The following is a 20,444-nucleotide window of genomic DNA, read 5'->3' as shown; positions in this document are numbered from 1 at the left end:
TTTATTGAACAAACATTAAAGAACATAAAAGAACTTGTAGAGATTCCACAAATATTCTATAAAACAATTTAAGCATTATCATCATAAATACAGAATTTATATATATATATATATATATATATATATATATATATATATATATATATATATATATGTGTATGTATGTATGTGTGTGTGTGTGTATGTAAAAAACAGTCATTTCTAAATCTCTAGGAATAGATAAGGAAGAAAAAAAAACCAAAGAGGACCAAAGACTTTAAAAATAAGGGGCATAAATCAAAACAAGGAAAAAGATATATCCTCACAAATCTGTCTTGCTGTTTTCCAAGAGCACATTTTTGTAAGTGATGAGAGAGATCATTTGAAATCATTTATAAACCAAATAAAGGAGGGATTCCAGACAGGTTTCCACAATACCGGCACATAGGAATCGACTGACAATAACCAGTAAGCTTGTTTACACACCAGCTATTTCAGTGGAGTCCTGCGCTGATATCAGATGAGCGGAGAAGTGCAGAAAAATTCGCTGCTGGATCATTAATCAAGCTTCATACACACAACATGGAAATGAATAATTCTGCTGTCACTCATAAATCGTTTTACATCAAGTACTACAGACATTGTGAAAAGCAATTTTTCTGAAATACTTTGATTACATATTCCTTTGTATCTACATTAAACTAAGATATTCCAGTGGATTTAAACACTTTTGCATGCTTTTTTTCCCCAAGACATACTACATTTAAGAGTTTTTTTTTCCTCTGTACTGGTATGTGTTGCATGTTTCATATTACACTGCCACGAAAGGGAAAAAGGTCCTGTTGGGCCTTAAGCCGCAACGAGTAGAAGGGCTGCTGCGGAAGCCTCAGGGGCAGTACGGTGGTGTAGTGGTTAGCGCTGTCGCCACACAGCAAGAAGGTTCTGGGTTTGAGCTCTGTGGCCGGCGAGGACCTTTCTGTGTGGAGTTTGCATGTTCTCCCCGTGTCTGCGTGGGTTTCCTCTGGGTGCTCCGGTTTCCCCCACAGTCCAAAGGCATGCAGGTTAGGTTAACTGGTGACTCTAAATTGACCGTAGGTGTGAATGTGAGTGTGAATTGTTGTTTGTCTCTATGTGTCAGCCCTGCGATGACCTGGCGACTTGTCCAGGGTGTACCCTGCCTTTCACCCATACCGGTAGTCAGCTGGGATAGGATCCAGCTTGCCCGTGACCCTGCACAGGATAAGCAGTTACAGATAATGGATGGATGTTACACTGTGTCAGTTCACAAAGTATTCTGGGAATTTTCTTCGACCACTTCGTTTGGAGTCTGCGTCTGAAAACACCCCTTTTCAAGAGCCAGCTGGAGGGCTAGATGACCAATACCTACATGGGAATGTGTAAAACCAATGGGTAGGGCAAAAGGAGGAACATGGATTGGGCCAGTGTTTCATATCTCATAAATCAATGTGATTCTGGCTCTATAGGGCCTAACTAAAATGTGCTGCCTCCATCTTTTTTCCCCCCACCTGACAGGTTCTTTGTTGAATAATGCCGAAATAACTGTGTCCTACAAAGAAGCATCTAAAGATTTATGGGTTCGTATTTCTAAACTGCACAGATCAGCAGATGGATATAAAAGAACGTCAATAGCAGTTAATATATCACTGAACACTGTAAAGACCAACATTAAGAAATGGATTTTGATGGTAGTAGAATGAGAAAGGTCATCCGGGGAGCTGGTCAGAGGCTAGTGGTAACCTTAAATGAGCTCCAAGAATTTATGGCAGTAAGTGGACACGCACTGAATATTATGACCATTTCATTACTCATGAAAAAATAATAGAAAATCCAAGCTGTTTGTATTTGGGAAATAACTAACATCCGGAATGTATGTAGGAAAATGTCTTGGGCTTGATCACAAAAGATTGGCTCAATGGCAATGCTGCTTATCACCCAAACACCACAATGCATACCTGCACTGAGGCTTCGAGTTGGCAGCGTCTTGCTTCGGAACTGTTTTTCTTTGCTGTGACAGGGGCGTTTTCATAAGAGCAGGGAATTTGGCTCATGCTGCCTCCTGTTGGAAAGCACAAGAGTCATTTTAGGTTTCAACATGGCAGTTATCCAAAAGACACAGCCTATTGAACCAAGGAATGTGTAAGGAAAATGAAGATCGATGTCATTTAACTGGCCTGGTCAGAGGTCTGATCTCAGTCCTCTGTGGCCTGGCACAGATCTCCACCTGTCAGTCTGACTGAAATGGAATCCTACTGTACGATTTTCTGCCTTAATTTTGTGTTCACGTCCAAAAAATGGCACATGGTAAAAGAATTCTTAGGCTGTGTGATGAGATCTTTGAAAGCACACTGCGACGAGTTCACCAGCACCCAGTTTAGTGCCATTGTGACCAAAGGTAGCTGATCACTGCGTTTCAGCAGGTCTTTGTTAAAAATGATTAAAAATGTTTTATTAAAATTTCAGAGTGACTGTTGTTGTGCTGCGCATTTAAAGGCTGTCAGTAGAGGACAGTATAGAACGAGACCGTCAGTGACAGCGTAGCTCACTCCGGCCCCGTCTAGTCCAGAAGGAACGATCTAAAGTGGGCCACCTTGCACAGTAAACATTGCAAGCTACACTACCGTTCAAAAGTTTGGGGTCACCCAGGCAATTTTGTGTTTTCCATGAAAAATCACACTTTTATTCACCACCATAAGTTGTAAAATGAATAGAAAATATAGTCAAGACATTTTTCTGGCCATTTTGAGCATTTAATCGACCCCACAAATGTGATGCTCCAGAAACTCAATCTGCTCAAAGGAAGGTCAGTTTTATAGCTTCTCTAAAGAGCTCAACTGTTTTCAGCTGTGCTAACATGATTGTACAAGGGTTTTCTAATCATCCATTAGCCTTCTGAGGCAATGAGCAAACACATTGTACCATTAGAACACTGGAGTGAGAGTTGCTGGAAATGGGCCTCTATACACCTATGGAGATATTGCACCAAAAACCAGACATTTGCAGCTAGAATAGTCATTTACCACATTAGCAATGTATAGAGTGCATTTCTGATTAGTTTAAAGTGATCTTCATTGAAAAGAACAGTGCTTTTCTTTCAAAAATAAGGACATTTCAAAGTGACCCCAAACTTTTGAATGGTAGTGTATATACACTATATACAAGCTATATATAGAAGCTATATGCACCCTAGGAATACCGACCTATTTGCCAGAAAGAATCCAAAATGGTGAGGAATTCACCGAGAAGAAGCGATTTTTGTTGAACTGCTCATTAAGGCTTAATTAGTCCATAACTTCATTAATAATTGTAATTAAGCAGATCTGGGTAGAAGTTAAATGCACCCTAGGTACCCCTACCTTCATGCCAGAAAGAATCAAAATCAGTGAAGAATTGAGGGAGAAGAAGCGATTTGTGTGGAAACTGCTCGTTAGGGCTTAATTACTCCATATCTTCATTATTAACTGCAGTTATGCAAATTTGGGTAGAAGCTATATGCACCCCAGGCAGACCTACCTTCCTGCCAAAAAGAATAAAAATCAGTGAAGAACTGAGACAGAAGAAGCAATTTTCGTGAAATGTGGACGATGCCAGATAGACGACGGACAACACAGGATGGTATGAGCTCATCACCTGTCAGCCGGATGAGCTAACAGTGCAAAACTCACAGGACAGCTACAGTATTGCTCATGTTGAAACGCGCTAATGGACAGAAAAAATATACTTATTACCTCAAACTCACTCCAAACAATTTATCTGTTTATGCAATATCATTTTCCCAGCTTGTGCCGATTGATGATGTAAGCAGAATGCAGTCATTTTTTAATCGTTTTTCTCAAAGGAAACTTTTTGTCATATTTTATTGTCCGTGAAATGTTCACAAAAGTTTATTAAAAGTGAAAAACATTTTCATGATCTGTTTTGATTTTTGTATGGCATATTTGCAAGTAAATTATCGTGTGTGTGTGGCTGCAGGCGGTGTTTTTGCAGGCGTTTCCTGCAGTCTATGGGGAGCTGCTGAAGCTGTTCACTGTCAGAGAGGTGGCCTCGTTTGTGCGAGACACGCTGGGGAGTCTGCCGGACACTTCACAGTCAGACTGCCCTCTGGAGACTGTCAAACTACAGTGCATTTCCAAAACTGTGGAAAGCCAGCTGTACACAAACCCAGGTACACACACACACACACACACACACACACACACACACAGTTCTTATGACATTGCTGGTTTGTACATGTCTGTTAGATTGGAGCAGTACTGGTTGTAAGACTGGCCTGTGTTTAAAGCTGGGGTCAGTGATTTTGAAGCTGAAACCCTTCGGTGAAGTTCGCCTCACATTCACACAACTATAAATGATGTATATTAATACAGTTAACAATTATTCCACGAAATCGAGTCGTACATGAGCTGATAGCTGATGAGGTGCGTAGTATCCAAAGGGGTGTTCACACGGCAACTTTTACTCCGGTGTAGCACCGGGGCTGCCCCGGTAGAGCGTTCACATGGTACAAAGTTATACCGGTGTAGCCCCTGAAAGCTGCTTAAACCGGTGCAAATCTAACCCTGCTCGGGAGGTGGTTTAAGAAATTTACTCCGGAGTAAATGCTAGTTTGCGGGGCAGCACCGATATAAAATGGGACGTCTGAACGCTACAGGGGTAGACTCGCTACACGTGAGGAGAGTTGATTACATACAGGCATTGCATAATTTGCATCCTGGTATTTTGCGCTTCCAAAATGGCGAATATCAACAACAACAGAACTGCGTATCTTCCAGTGTTGCCAGATTGGGCGGTTTTAAGTGCATTTTGGCGGATTTGAACATATTTTGGGCTGGAAAACGTCAGCAGTATCTGGCAACACTGGTGTCTTCATCCACGTTGTTTTCCCGGCGCTTGGTGATGCCATGACAACCGGGAAAAGGAAGTACACTTTCACGCATGCGCATATTTAATTTCCGCATCATTACTATCGTATAGCACGGTCGCAAAAACTGCCGTGTGACCGCAAGTGGGGCCGCACCGGTGTTAACACGCTTCTCTCTAGTAAGCAGGTTTGTGACGTGTGAACGCTCCACAAAATTTACACCGGTGTAAGATATATCGCAACAAAATACATCGGTGCAGCATCGATGCAAATATGTGCCGTGTGAACACCCCACAAGTTGGCTATAAGCCACGTACGACAAGATTGAGTGGAATAACTGTTTTATTCTATCCACATTCACTGGATTTTGAGAAACAGGGCATTTTTATTTTAATTTTTTGCAAATTCGATAAATTAAAACTTTATCCAAAATGTCCGACACAATAATTTCTGCTTAGAATGTAAACAAACCGGCAAAATGACAGGAGAAATTTGTGAAAAATGCGATAATAATAATAATTCTTGAAAAAATAAAGATGCGTTCTTTCCCTCAATTACTTTTATTCCATATTTTGTTGCTGTTTTTGGATTTTTAGGGGGTTTTGTTTTCGAGTAGAGCTTTTATTTCGTTTGTCTGTACAGTTTTTATTTCTTAGTCTGATGTCAAGTCAAATACAAAATGGCCGAGCGTGTTGGTTCAGCAATACGCTCGGCCATTTTGTTTTTCTCTACTCATGGTATATGAGCTGATAGCCTTGTAGTAGAGTAGCCAATTAGAGCGCACGATCGCTCATACCCAGTGAATGTGGATAGAATAAAATATTATATTTTCTGATGCCTCAGATAACATGGAACACCAGCATCCAACCAGGCAGGACAAGAACATGTTGCTGCTAGTCTGTCAATTATGGAAAGGTCTCCTCGTGTACTAAGCTTTAGGAGTTCTAGTCTAGTTCTAGTATTTTGGGGTCATGGCTTTGAAGGGAACACTGAAAGTAGGAGGGGCTGTATTGTTTTCAGTTTCAAAACCGCCAGCTAAATTCTTCCCAGATTACTGACGGCACCTTTAATGTGTGTGTGTGTGTGTGTGTGTTTCAGAATCGAGGTGTATCCTGCTCCCTGTGGTCTTGCGCTTGTTACAAACTCACATGCAGGAGCAGCGGGATCTGGTGATGTGTGCCCAAATACTCACCAGCATGCTGTCGATCATAAAGAGATACGATACGGTGAGACAGCAGCCTCTGCCACGACCTGAATCACTCCGAGAGAGATGACGGCGTGATGCAACCTCTGAGAAACATGGCTGTCTAGATAATGTCAGGAAAGAGTGAGGACTTTAAACAGGAGTGCAGAACATCCTGTGATTTACTGTGAAGTGAGACTTGGGACAGATTGGATAAATGGATAAAATTGGATAATAAACTAGTTGGCAACAAATGTAACGCTGTGGCACACACGAGGTTACTTCATGCCACAAGTAGTAAAGCTATTTGAATAAATTAAATTCTAAGTGGTTCAAAAATCTTTTCGATCCAGTAGTGTCAATAAGCGTCATATTGTTTCATATTCTTTTTTTGGGCTTTTTTCACCTTTATTGGATAGGACAATGTAGAGACAGGAAATGAGCGGGAGAGAGAGACGGGGAGGGATCAGGAAATGACCTCGGGTCAGAATCGAACTGATTTATGGTATGGCGCCTTATCCAACTGAGCCATGGCGCCCCCATATTGTTTCATATTCTTAAAGCTAGACTGCCTTTCAGATTTTTCAAGTGTAGGTCTCATCTCATTATCTCTAGCCGCTTTATTCTGTCCTACAGGGTCGCAGGCAAGCTGGAGCCTATCCCAGCTGACTACGGGCGAAAGGCGGGGTACACCCTGGACAAGTCGCCAGGTCATCACAGGGCTGACACATAGACACAGACAGCCATTCACACTCACATTCACAGCTCGAACCCGGACCTTCTTGCTGTGAGGCGACAGCGCTAACCACTACACCACCGTGCCGCCCCAAGTGTAGGTCATAAAAAGAATTTTCCCTGACACCCAATTATTGTTGTTTAATGGACCAAAAGCTACTGAATTCCAATCACAGACTTCCAATTTTATTAGTTTTTAAAAAAAAAAAAGAACAATTAATTAATTTAAGGCCACGTGGCCCTAAATTCTCAGCTATTTTTTCCTGCTTCACCATGACCCAATTCAAGATACTACGTCATGCATCACGTGGTGGGCTTTCCCCGTTCACGCAAGGCATTGTGGATACAAATTTGAAACAGGAGAGAACAATGGAGGATGAGAGTGTGTGAATGAAACGTGAAAGACTGATTACAGTAACAGGAAGCGAGAAGAAAAGACGTTATGTTGCGAAGGAAATGCAGAACCAAACTAATAAATATCGGTGGTCAGCGAGCACCTCGGTTTGATCAGCTGTTCATTTAGCAACAGAATGATGTAACTGTCAGTGCACGCTCAAAGGTAAACCTGTAGATGGCAGTAACGCAACACTGTGGATGCCAGCTGCCGTAAAACCCAAAAGAAGACAAAGGTAAACCTGCGCATGCGCACACGGACTTCGTCTGTCTGCTTCACTGCACAAAGCGAGTGATTTCATGCACATTATTTGCTCGGGAATTCCCTCAAATTAAATAACTTCCCAGCCACAGAATGGCCTGATATTTTGTGAGATGTTACAGAAATAAACATACATCACAATGACCACATTTCAGAGGGAACTACTGTAAATTTCACCGATTTTATGAAATTGAAAGGCTGTCTAGCTTTAATGTACACAAGATACTGTATGAGTATCCGGGACAAGTTAAATCTGTATGGAATACTGTGACCTTATGTTAGTTTGGGTGTCTGGTTTGGTCAAAAAATATACACATGATAATCTTCTCATACCATAGCAGGTTGTCTGATAAAGATCAATAATATTGCATTCCATCCATCCATTATCTGTAGCCGCTTATCCTGTCCTACAGGGTCACAGACGAGCTGGAGCCTATCCCAGCTGACTACGAGCGAAAGGCGGGGTACACCCTGGACAAGTCGCCAGGTCATCACAGGGCTGACACATAGACACAGACAACCATTCACACTCACATTCACACCTACGGTCAATTTAGAGCCACCAGTTAACCTAACCTGCATGTCTTTGGACTGTGGGGGAAACCGGAGCACCCGGAGGAAAACCACACAGACACGGGGAGAACATGCAAACTCCACACAGAAAGGCCCTCGCCGGCCCCGGGGCTCGAACCCGGACCTTCTTGCTGTGAGGCGACAGCGCTAACCACTACACCACCGTGCCGCCCCAGTAGATTAATTGCTTATCAAAATAGTCATTCGTTGCAGTACCAGCTTTAAGCCAAGACGGTCTCTCTGACCTGAAGACGCTCTGATGGCGCCGTTGTTTGTCAGGAGATGAACAGTGTATATGTTTGTGTGTGTGTGTAAGTGTTAAACAGCTTTCACACACTCCACCGGGCCACTCTTAAGAGAGGCATCACCTCCACTAATCCCTTTTACAATCTGGCTCTTTCTCACTCCCTCATTATCACCTTGTCAGGAAACAGTTGCTGTTTACATCCTGCTTTAATATTCACATTCAGCTTCTAACTGCTTTATTAGCATGGTGTGTTTGGATTACCAAAAGTTAGTGTGTGAAGGATAGAGAAGAATAAAATAAGAAATGAAACATTTGAATAATGTCTACACTTCCTTCCACAGTGCCTTAGAAAAGCTGTATAGCAGGAGGGTCAAAGTCCTCTTAGGCCACATTACACTTCGTCTGATGTCAAGTCAGACTTGCCAAAAGATGCAAATAAATGTCTTAATTTATCGATATTTATCTGAAAGTTCCACGTAAAACACATAAATGGGATTGCAGAAGTATTCACCCCCATCGCTGTGAAACCTTTAAAAATAGTTCTTATGGAAAGAGCCATCTCGAATCTTATAATTCAAATCCAGTCTATAATGTTTATTACTGACATTCTAAACTCATTAGAACCCACAGGCTGCATGGTTGACACCTCTGCAGTATAACATCCATCCATTATCTCTAGCCGCTTTATCCTGTTCTACAGGGTCGCAGGCAAGCTGGAGCCTATCCCAGCTGACTACGGGCGAAAGGCGGGGTACACCCTGGACAAGTCGCCAGGTCATCACAGGGCTGACACATAGACACAGACAACCATTCACACTCACATTCACACCTACGGTCAATTTAGAGTCACCAGTTAACCTAACCTGCATGTCTTTGGACTGTGGGGGAAACCGGAGCACCCGGAGGAAACCCACGCGGACACGGGGAGAACATGCAAACTCCACACAGAAAGGCCTTCGCCGGCCACAGGGCTCGAACCCGGACCTTCTTGCTGTGAGGCAACAGCGCTAACCACTACACCACCGTGCCGCCCCTTTTTCAGTGTCTATGGAATGGAATAGTGACTTTAATAGTTATTCCATGAAATCGAGTCGTATGTGAGCTGATAGCCAACGAGGCACACAGCACAGAGTCAGCTATAAGCCATGTATGACGAGATTGAGTGGAATAACTGTTTTATTCTATCCACATTCACTGGATTTTGAGAAACAGAGCATTTTTATTTGTACTTTTTGCAAATTCGATGAATAAAAACTTGATACAAAACGTCCGACAAAATCATTTCCACTTAGAATGTAAACAAACCGGCGAAATGACAGGAGCAATTTGTGAAAAATGTGACAATAATAATTCTTGAAAAATAAAAAAAGAGACATTCTTACCATCAAATACTTTTATTCCATATTTTGTTGCTATTTTTTTGTATTTTGGGGGGTTTTGTTTTCAAGTAGAGTTTTTATTTCATCCTCGGTTGGTTCAGTAACACGCTCCGCCATTTTCTTCTTCTTCTTCTTTTTGGCGGTTGGCAAACCAACTTAAAGGTTCATTACCGCCACCAACTGGGCTGGAATGTGGAACACGAGATATTGAGGGAAAAAAAAACCCTTTTATTTTATATCTTTTATTTAGCTATTTCTGTTTCTTTTAAATACTTGAGAATAAAGTGATATATCTGACTTGATACGCGCCGCCATTTTGTTTTTCTCTGCTCATGGTATATGAGCTGATATCCTAGTAGTAGAGTAGCCAATCAGAGCACGCGATTGCTCATATCCAGTGAAAGTGGATAGAATAAGTGTGTATGTGTGTGTGTGTGTATATATATATATATATATATATATATATATATATATATATATATATATATATATATATATATATATATATAAATAAATACGGAGGAGATTATAAGAAATCACATGCACAGATTGGTCGATAGATTTGGACTATTTCTTGATCATCACCTCGAGCGACTCGGCGAAACGGTTACCAATCACTTTGTCACCGTAAGTGAGGAAGAATTACAAGTAATGAAAGAAAATACTGTTCCTAAAAGCACTAAAGATGCTATGAAGTTTTTTTTAAAACTATTCAAGGGTAAGGTGGAATTGTGATTTATTTAGTCTATTTCAAAACAAAGTATTTTATGTGACTTGGCATAGATCAGTGACGCAAGTCTGCGCAGCGCCTTTATTACATTTGCATGTCGCTTTTGAAGTTTGAACTAAATGATTTTTTTCATATGATTTTTAAATTTTTTTTTAAAAAATCACCTGTGTATTTATACTAAAACAATCATTAAACAGTTGTTAAATACGTGTGCTTGTGTGTGTGTGTGTGTGTGTGTGTGTGTGTGTAGGAGCCAGCCATATCTGAAGAAGTGGATCTGATAGTGGAGAGCTTGCTGAGTGTGTTATTGAGGACCATACTGGAGATTTCCAACCGTCCGCAAACCCCAGCGTCGACCCTGCGTCCTCAGAGTCAGGATGTCACGGTGAGAGAACAAAGACAAAGCATGAGAATTACAGTGAGGGCGATACTGTGCATAACGGAGGAGGGGGAAAAAAGAATAAAGGGAAGAAAAAAATCTGGAAAAAAAAAAGACAAAAGCCCTTGAGGGTCCATTAATTACTGTGCAGCAGCCAAAGCCCTTTATACTTCAAAGCCTCATTGCATCAGGTGAACTGTGGGAAAGTTTTTGCTTTAGATGTGATCTGTGCTTTTTGTGTCATGCTGTATTGTAGATGCCGACCTCACTGTCTTTCTATTGAATGCTGCTTTTCTGTAGCTCCACTGACCTTTCTGTTATTTACTCACCGGTCTGTGCTCAATCAGCACTGTGTCAATAGAGCAGGAGATGAGTGTGGAGTCGATTTCTTTCTGGCATTTGATGTTTTTGTGTTCACCAGAGCTGTTTATTTCTTGTTTGTATAATGGCATGTACCGGTATTACACTTTTTTTGGACATATATCATAAATTCATCAGTGCAGGGGTCACCGGCTGGTGGACTTTCGTCTACTGTGGACCACTGAGCTGGAGAAAGGACGTGAACCTGCTGGCCGGATTAGTGAAGTGACAGTGTTACTGTAGTTGAATGGAGTCATATGATGTTTGTTCTCCACTTCAAGTTCACGGACATGTCTCTTCAGTTTAGAGCCATGTAGCAGGACAATAACACTACGTTCAGACTGCAACCTGAAACGACCCATATCCGATTTGTTGTGAAATCCGATTTTTTTGTTAGGCCGTTCACATTACCAATTATATGAGACTTGTATGCGATCTCCAATATGAACGGAAAACGACCCAAAAGTGTCCCGCATGCGCAAATTGACACGTAATAAGCACATCTACGTAGAATACGTAAACAAAAAAAAAGCGCACTCTTCAAGTTTGCAAGTAAAGCATGGAGATGAGGCGATGTGGTTTTTGTGGCGGCGGCGGAACTCACACAATAATCTGATTAATGTGGGCAGCAGACTAATGAGACCGAAGGTGTCAAATTACTGGAAATTTCCAGAACAATCTTATAATCTTGTAATACAGGATGATTTAACATCCAGGTCCCTACCAAATCCACCATTAGCTTGATCAATTCTATAAAAGTCTATTTAAATTCTGAAAACTGTACAAATGTTGTTGTTTTCCACCAAAGAGGCGGGATTAGCCAACGCAGAATAGTGACGTTTGTCTCTTGTTGATGACGTGTAGGTCGCATGAATGCGACCTGTCCGGTCAGACTGCAGTCGCATGTGAAAATAACGGATATGCATCGGAATTAGGACCACATATCCAAGCGGCCTGGGTCGCATGTGAAAAAATCGGATCTGTGTCGTTCAGATTGTCAATAACAAATCGGATACAGGTCGCATATGGGCAAAAAAATCGGATATGGGTCGTTTCAGGGTGCAGTCTGAACGTAGTCTTTAGTCATGAGAGCAAAGTCTTTACTTTTATACACTGAGTTTAGTTAGTTAGTTATGAAGGCCTTGTTTAATAACAAGGTTGTTCATGCTGCATTTACCAACATGACACACTTACCTCATTCATTCATCAATAACTTCTTTATTCTGGTCTGAGCCACTGTGGTTTAAACCAGGGGTCTCAACCTTTTCTACTTTAAGGCCCACCTATTCGTACTTGTAACAAGTCGGAGCCCATTAACAAAGATCCTCAATTATTTTGGCTCATCTATTCTATTAGAATCTAATAACCTACTGTAATGTGTATTAATGGGATGTAACATCACTCCCTGTTACAGATGGGAGCCCAGGAATTAAATAAATGCAATAAAAACAAACTGGTTTTAATTGTAGGTTTTGTATTTAAAACTGTATGGATGTGCCAGGAGCCAAACCATGCATGCAGGGCATTCTCAGTCAAAAGGGGTTAATGATCCAAAAGTGGAGTCCGGTACATGAACACAAGAACTTTGTGGACAGCAAACAAGCAAGTTATTAAAACCAAGAAGTACATCTCAAAAGAAGTGGATATAGAAACCACTCAATGGGATTAGATCCTTACACGCTAACAAAGAAGGATTTTTCCTATGAAAGAAAAAATTACTCGCTAAGTTTGACATTAACATTAGTAGAATACATTTTGATCCTATTGTAGCCGGAACTAAATACTAAGACAATAGTTATGCATACTATTAAATTACTTAATGTGAAGATAATTAACAGAAGATAGTCAACAGATTTTAAGGTTTTTTTTAAAGATTGTGTATATATTTAATCTTTTGTATTTGTAATTATTTGTATCTGTACATGCACAACCCCACCAGCTCTGCTGATCAACTTATCGTGTTTAAATAAAGTTATTCATTCTTTCATTCATTATGAGTTGGAAAATGATCCATTCGTTGAGTTCCCGACATCTCAAACTACCTGGTGCTGCAGACATTGGTGTCAGATCACAGAATCCAGGGACACATGTCGGCCCGGGGGCATTTTGAGTTATTGACAGATTCAGAAAGTACAGTTTCTAAGCTTTCCAATGATGCCTTCCATGTGGAGATCTGACAATATTTGAATTGAAGAATGTGTGGCCTTTTGAAAGTGTATACTTCTTAAAACAGAAAAGGGAGAAAATCGCCCTCAAAGTTTTCCATCTCAGCTACTCTGGGTGTAGGGCGGGCACATAATGGTGCTCATTTGCATGACATTAAGGAAAGTTCTACCCCCTACTCGCTAGCACGATGCTACTTTCATGTAAACAAAGATCACCACGTCAATTTTCCTTCCATGCAAAGTATGCCCAAAACAATTATGAAGTACAAAAATAAGTCCTAAAGTATACTTTAACATTTTGTGGTTGAAAAATTACTCACACCGTAAGAAAGAAAGATAGCACGATGATAACACAACTAACACAACACTAGTTTCATGTAACCAAACCACAACACTCTCCGTTACATGCAAAAATAACCACACAGCCTTAGATTAATAAACTTACCCCATCAGAAAGAGAAACGGCGCCTTGCACACATCAATGCCTCCGATGGAATGTAGTCCTAGAACACTTCCTTTTGGTTGTTTTTTTGCTAGAAATGGTTATCTCCGATGTAACTACCGTGCATCTGTTTGCTTCGCGGTGTTTCAGCTCCTCTGCGCTCTGTTTAGCTTGCTCATTCCATAGTGAAATTACATGCCTGTATGCAGCTTAAGTAGCCATGCGCTCAGCTCGTATCATACAGCTGATTGGCGAAAAAAAAAACCCACAAGACTTAAATCATCATGTGAATGGCCCATATGGTAATTTACCCACACCCCCCAGCAGGCTGCAGTCCTGACAAAAACGAGACAATTTGCAACAAAAAATTTATGCTTTTCCAACAAAACAATCTATTATCTGAAATACTGATTGCATTCTTCAAGATCTCAACTTGCACATTATGGAAAAAAACGAAAATCACAAATTTCGAAAAAAAAAATGCTTCTTTTGCGATTATCTCGGATTCGTTTCGCCAGACATGTGTCCCTGGATTTGGTGAGGCGTCTCAGGACAAATAAATGAAAACCTGGAAGATCGTGTAGACATACAACTTTTTATATGTGGCTGGGTTAAAGATCTGGGGATCAGGACACTACAAGATAAATCCTGTATCATTTTTGCCTGGGGAAGGGGGAATTTTTGGATTTTTGAAAGTGTCTTTGCGGTGGTTGCTAGGATGCTACAAGCTTTATTATCAAGTGTAAACAAACCACAGCTGTTCGATTCTCAATCCTCCCTGCTATTCTCTTCCAGCAGGCATCACAGATCCATATAATTTACCCACAAATGTATTTATTTATTCAGCCCGCTGCTCTCTCTCTCTCGCTCTCTGTGTGTGTGTGTGTGTGTGTGTGTGTGTGTGTGTGTGTGCTTGTGCACGGGTTACATGTGACAAAATAAAGGCTTGTTCTTCTTAATTTACCCACAAATGTATTTATTCCACTTGAAAAGTGTACGGCAAACCAGCTACCGGATTTGGGATCCTACGACATCCTGAACTATTTAGTATTTGGCTTCAAACTTGAAAAAATTTAACGGCCCACTAGATGGCGCTTCGCGGCTCATTACCAGTGGTTGACAAACACTGGTTTAAATGACCTAGCTTGTGTACATTTTTGAAATTCTGCCAAATTTTGTAAGTTTGTTCATTTGCAGGTGCAGTTGAATGTGTGTGGGCAGGTTTGGTTAAACTTTCTGTTATGGGAATTAAACAGGTGCAAAACAAAACGTAGCCACTTAAAATTGTCATACTGTTGAATTTTGTGTCATGTTTTAAGTTGACACCGGTTGTTGATGTGTGTGCATGTATCTATATCTACGTTTCAGGGGGAGTTTGTGTCTTGTCTTTTGGCTCTCCTGAAGCAGATGGGAGATCAGCACTACCAGCAGCATCTTCAGCGTTTCACCAATAAAGACGAGCTGAGGGTGAGAAGGGCCCCGGAGCACTGCTTTTTATGAACAGATGTGCTCATACACGGAATATACCAGCAACGACTTGTAAATTTGCTTTAAAACATTACTTTTTTGCCAAACTGCTGAGCAGACGGCCACCAAGGCTCCCAGCTACAGTAAATATAATTACAGCCTTGTGCCAGCGTGGCTGCGTCAAGCATAAATCTGACATCATGTTTAGATTAAAACAGATGTGCAGTGGGTTTCTGAGATAAACAGGAATAATTTGAAGAACCGGTTAGTGAATGATTGATTTAGAGCTGTTTATATGGGCCTTCAAATGAACTAGTAAGAATAAATAGTGTGTTGTGTCACAGTTCAGTGTAATTTCTCTCTTTTTGCTTTGAATCACAAACTAAAAAACATCAAAAATTCATAGTTCCCCACAGTATATGGGAAGTTTTTCGGTAATGGAATTACATTCACAGCAAAATGCGGTAACTTTCTTAGTTGCAGTCCTCAGGATAATGGCATTAAATCAAAAACTTCACCCTGTATGGAGTATCTTTTGACCCTAAAAAAAGAACAGAAAAATTGGCGATGTTTAACTCTGAACGCAAAAACTTTTTTGAGGAAAGAAAAGTCAGGAACGGAATTACTTCAGAAAAAAACGAATTTTCATTTCTTAAAATTCAAACCAAGATTTCTCTGAAGCGACGTCGCTATAATTGGGCTGGTGAATTTTAAATATGGTTTTCAGTACATTTTGCCTTGGATTCCATACTTTTGCAATATCACTGAGCTGACAAGTGAAGGCAATCTTAGTAATTTATAATAATTGATATACAATTTTGGCCTGGCGGCACGGTGGTGTAGTGGTTAGCGCTGTCGCCTCACAGCAAGAAGGTCCGGGTTCGAGCCCCGTGGCCGGCGAGGGCCTTTCTGTGTGGAGTTTGCATGTTCTCCCCGTGTCCGCGTGGGTTTCCTCCGGGTGCTCCGGTTTCCCCCACAGTCCAAAGACATGCAGGTTAGGTTAACTGGTGACTCTAAATTGACCGTAGGTGTGAGTGTGAGTGTGAATGGTTGTCTGTGTCTATGTGTCAGCCCTGTGATGACCTGGCGACTTGTCCAGGGTGTACCCCGCATTTCGCCCGTAGTCAGCTGGGATAGGATCCAGCTTGCCTGCGACCCTGTAGAACAGGATAAAGCGGCTACAGATAATGAGATGAGATGAGATGAGATGAGATGAGAATTTTGGCCTGTCCGCTGATCCACTAGTCATTTTGAATGTCATGTTAAGATTGGGATATTTTCTTGTTTTCAGTAACTGAATTGTCTTTGTTTCTCTCAGGATTTCCTCCTGCAGATTTTCACCGTGTTCCGAATCCTGATCCGGCCTGAGATGTTTCCTAAAGACTGGACAGTCATGCGGCTCGTCACTAATAAGTAAGAACTGCTCTCTCTCTCTCTCTCTCTCTGAGATGAAGGTAAATTAATAAAGGAACGTTGTAGTGCTTGCGATCGTGCTGATTGATGCACATGTTTGATTTCCAGTGTCATCATCACAACAGTGCTTTACCTGTCAGATGCTCTGAGGAAAAATTTTCTCAATGACAGGTTTGATTATAAGGTATGTATGTATCGGTGTGTGTGTCTGTGCCTGTGACTCAGACTGTGTGTTCAAACTGTGGCTTCTTGCTGTGTGTTAATTGTACTCCTCTCCTGGGTGCCAACACACACCACTGATCCTGGTGTGGTTGACAAGAAACAGGAACTATTTAGTGTCATTGACTTATACAGTTGGGTGGCACAGTGGTGTAGTGGTTAGCACTGTTGCCTCACAACAAGAAGGTTCTGGGTTTGAGCCCAGAGGCCCACGAGGGCCTTTCTGTGTGGAGTTCAGGCGCGGTTTTAAGGGGTGGCAAAAGATGCCAGTTGCCACTGTAAAAATATGTCTTGCCACCACAGTTGCCCCCCTATTTTAAAAAGAATTATTTATTAAAACACATTTTTGAAATTCAATTATCTATCTACAGAATACTAAGCCCTCATCTCATCTCTACCTACTGTCATTTACGTTATTTCACACCCCACCCCACCAATGGAATTTTGAAATGGTTTCACCCAGAGAGAGACGTTCTTCTGTTATGATTCTTCTGAATGCTCGACGTCTGATGAGGCAACGTCATTGGTTGGATGTATGGAGTGCTGTCTCGCTAGGTTCCGGTAGTAGCTATACCTGTAAGTTATGTTTTACTTTCTGTGTATGCTAGGCAACGAAATGAAAGCTAATAGTTTTGTAAAGTGATAGGCTCTAGAAAGTAAACAACTTGTGTGTTGTGTGTTAGCATTACTAGCAGGTCAGCCTAGCTTGCGTTTTCGCCTGTGTGCTATTCAGTTTAGTGATATACTTAATTTGTTTCTTTTAGTTTTACGGAAATTGAGGTTGAACACATCTGTATAAGTTTGAAGTCTTCAGTAAAGATCCACAATCTAAACCGTTCGCTATCTGTCTATTTTTTGATACATCGCTAGGGCAGAATAGTTCCATTCATTGCTTGGGAATATACTTTCAGAAAAGATGGTTTAGATGGTTTAATCCATTTTCCTTGATGGTACAATAGCTCAGTACATATTTGACAAGATGACTTGATTGTGAGTCTTTCTTGAGCGCAAGTAAAAAAATGATTTCTACGATTTGCATAAACTGCTGCATCGACAACCTATGCCCCCTTCCTGGAACCTATGCCCCTCCTTTGCCACCCTAAGGAAAAATCTCTGGAGCCGCCACTGGTGGAGTTTGCATGTTCTCCCCGTGTCCGCGTGGGTTTCCTCCGGGTGCTCCGGTTTCCTCCACAGTCCAAAGACATGCAGGTTAGGCTAATTGGTGGCTCTAAATTGACCGTAGGTGTGAATGTTTTTTTTGTCTCTATGTGTCAGCCCTGTGATGACCTGGCGACTTGTCCAGGGTGTACCCCGCCTTTTGCCCGTAGTCAGCTGGGATAGGCTCCAGCTTGCCCGCGACCCTGTACAGGATAAGCGGCTAGAGATAATGGATGGATGGACTTGTACAGTTACATTCTGTAAAACCATCACAGATGAAGGGTGTGTGTGTGTGTGTGTGTGTGTGTGTGTGTGTGTGTGTGTGTGTGTGTGTGTGAATGCATCCTCACTGACACTGGGTGTGTGTTTGTGTATGTTTGTTCATGTGTGTTTAATATAGGTCTGGGACTCGTACTTCTATCTATCTGTAATCTTCATCAACCAGCCCTGCCTCCAGCTTGAGACCTTCTCTCCTTCGAAGCGCAAGAAAATTCTAGAAAAGTGAGTATCTCATACACGCCTCTGCTTTACACAACATATCGCATACTGTACTGTGTTGCACTGAATATTATGCGATGTTTGCAGTTGGGTCAGCGTGAAATGAAAAAAATTATAAAAGCTGTAAAAGTTGCAAAATACAAAGAAAATATTGTGTATTTATTCAGTTATTATTAACAGTTATTGGTGTGACTTTACTCACATTCATGCGCATTTGTAATGCAGCTGTTTATGCTGGTTCAGCATTTGTTAGATTTGTGTGTGTGTGTGCGTGTGTGTGTGTGTGTAGATACGGAGATATGAGAGTGATGATGGGCTGTGAAATCTTCAGTATGTGGCAGAATCTAGGTAAGAGATTGATAACATAATCCATAATCTTAATCTTTTCCTGCCCCCAAAAATGTTTAAAGAATAATAATTTGCGATAAAATAATGTAAATGATTTTACTAATGCAAATTTCCATCTGTCTTTCTGTCAACTTCACTGCCTTGCTATTAAAGGAGAACACAAGTTAAACTTCATCCCTGCTATGATCGGCCCGTTCCTCGAGGTGACTCTGGTTCCTCAGCCGGATCTAAGGAACGTGATGATCCCCATCTTTCACGATATGATGGACTGGGAACAGCGCCGCAGCGGCAACTTCAAACAGGTACAACAGTGCCCCCTACTGCTTCAGTGAGCGAGTGTGAAAATACTCTGTTTAATTACTCATGGAACAGTTTAACCTCTAAGCCTGGGCGATGATCTGTCTTAGGTGGAGGCGAAACTTATAGACAAGCTCGACAGTCTGATGTCAGTAGGAAAGGGTGATGAAACTTACCGGGAGCTCTTCAACAGCATGTGAGTGACAGCATATTCTGATTTTATTTCTCATATTCAGAAAGTTTTTCACAGGTACTTCTGGGACTGCACAGTTAAGTACAGTACCAGTCAAAAGTTTGTACACCCCTACTCATTTATAGGTTTTTCTGTATTTTGACGATTTTCTACATTGTAGAACAATACTGAAGACATCACAACTATGAAATAACATCTGGAACACATACACACACACACACACACACACACATATATATATATATATATATATTTTTTTTTTTGTTAATGGAAAAAATTCAGTTCAGGAAATTAATCTTTGAATATATGGAATGAAACTTTGTATTCTGCCCCCGCTCCCACAGCTTGGCAGATAGACAACAGGTCCCAAGAAAAACTCTGACTCAGAGGAGAGTATTAGAGTATATTGAGAAACGCTGTAAAACTCGACAAACAAAATTTACAAATTAGTTTTATATACAGAAACTACCGTTATACAAATATGCGTTAGCTTCCGGCTAATGTTAATGGCAAAATTAATGTATATGCTAATGCTAACATTCGCCACGATCGGCAATTGCACAAGCATAGATTTAGACTTAGACAGACTTTAATGATCCACGAGGGAAATGACTTTGTCACCGTAGCTTCGTTGCACATAAAAGAAGTAAACACTAATAAAACCACAAGCATTCACCAGAGTGTTAACAACGTCTTTATTATTTAAAATACCCACAACCAAATCCCGAGCCGACTGACTCATTTTTGCTGCAGGACGGCGGCAGTGCCTTCATGACGTCAGCCAAGTTTCATTCCATATATTCAGAGTTTCATTCCATATATTTAGGGTTTCATTCCATATATTCAAAGGTTCATTCAATATATTCAAAGATTAATTTCCTGAACGGCATGCCGTATATATATATATATATATATATATATATCTCAGCTGGATAGTACAGTGGTAATGCTCACTGACTACGACGCAGGAGATCGGGGTTCGAATCCCGGTCGGGGCAAAACATCATCCAGTAAGGGTCCTTAGGCAAGACCCCTCATGATATATCGGCCTACCTCAGGAATGAGTGAAGACATAACTGATAGAGTCATACCGGCTCAGACGTCGCCCGGGTCAACAAGGTCTGCGTCAGTTGCTAGGGAACCAG

The 20,444-nt window shown here is 41.2% G+C and overlaps 1 protein-coding gene across 5 annotated transcripts in view; it reads left to right on the top strand.

Annotated features, from left to right (window-relative positions):
• dock4b (dedicator of cytokinesis 4b) overlaps positions 1 to 20,444 on the top strand; it is a 278,704-nt gene that overhangs the window by 176,040 nt on the left and 82,220 nt on the right. For all 5 annotated transcript variants that reach the window (XM_060903185.1, XM_060903186.1, XM_060903184.1 and 2 more), the window contains 10 exons: positions 3,970 to 4,162; positions 5,957 to 6,084; positions 10,611 to 10,745; positions 15,075 to 15,173; positions 16,492 to 16,586; positions 16,695 to 16,770; positions 18,364 to 18,464; positions 18,751 to 18,809; positions 18,963 to 19,111; positions 19,217 to 19,302. In XM_060903185.1, coding sequence (XP_060759168.1) covers positions 3,970 to 4,162; positions 5,957 to 6,084; positions 10,611 to 10,745; positions 15,075 to 15,173; positions 16,492 to 16,586; positions 16,695 to 16,770; positions 18,364 to 18,464; positions 18,751 to 18,809; positions 18,963 to 19,111; positions 19,217 to 19,302 — 1,121 coding nt within the window. The remainder of the gene's footprint in view (positions 1 to 3,969; positions 4,163 to 5,956; positions 6,085 to 10,610; positions 10,746 to 15,074; positions 15,174 to 16,491; positions 16,587 to 16,694; positions 16,771 to 18,363; positions 18,465 to 18,750; positions 18,810 to 18,962; positions 19,112 to 19,216; positions 19,303 to 20,444) is intronic.

This window comes from Neoarius graeffei, chromosome 21 (assembly GCF_027579695.1).
Source record: "Neoarius graeffei isolate fNeoGra1 chromosome 21, fNeoGra1.pri, whole genome shotgun sequence".
Classification (NCBI taxonomy): domain Eukaryota; kingdom Metazoa; phylum Chordata; class Actinopteri; order Siluriformes; family Ariidae; genus Neoarius; species Neoarius graeffei.
This window is presented reverse-complemented; position numbering and strand designations above follow the sequence as displayed.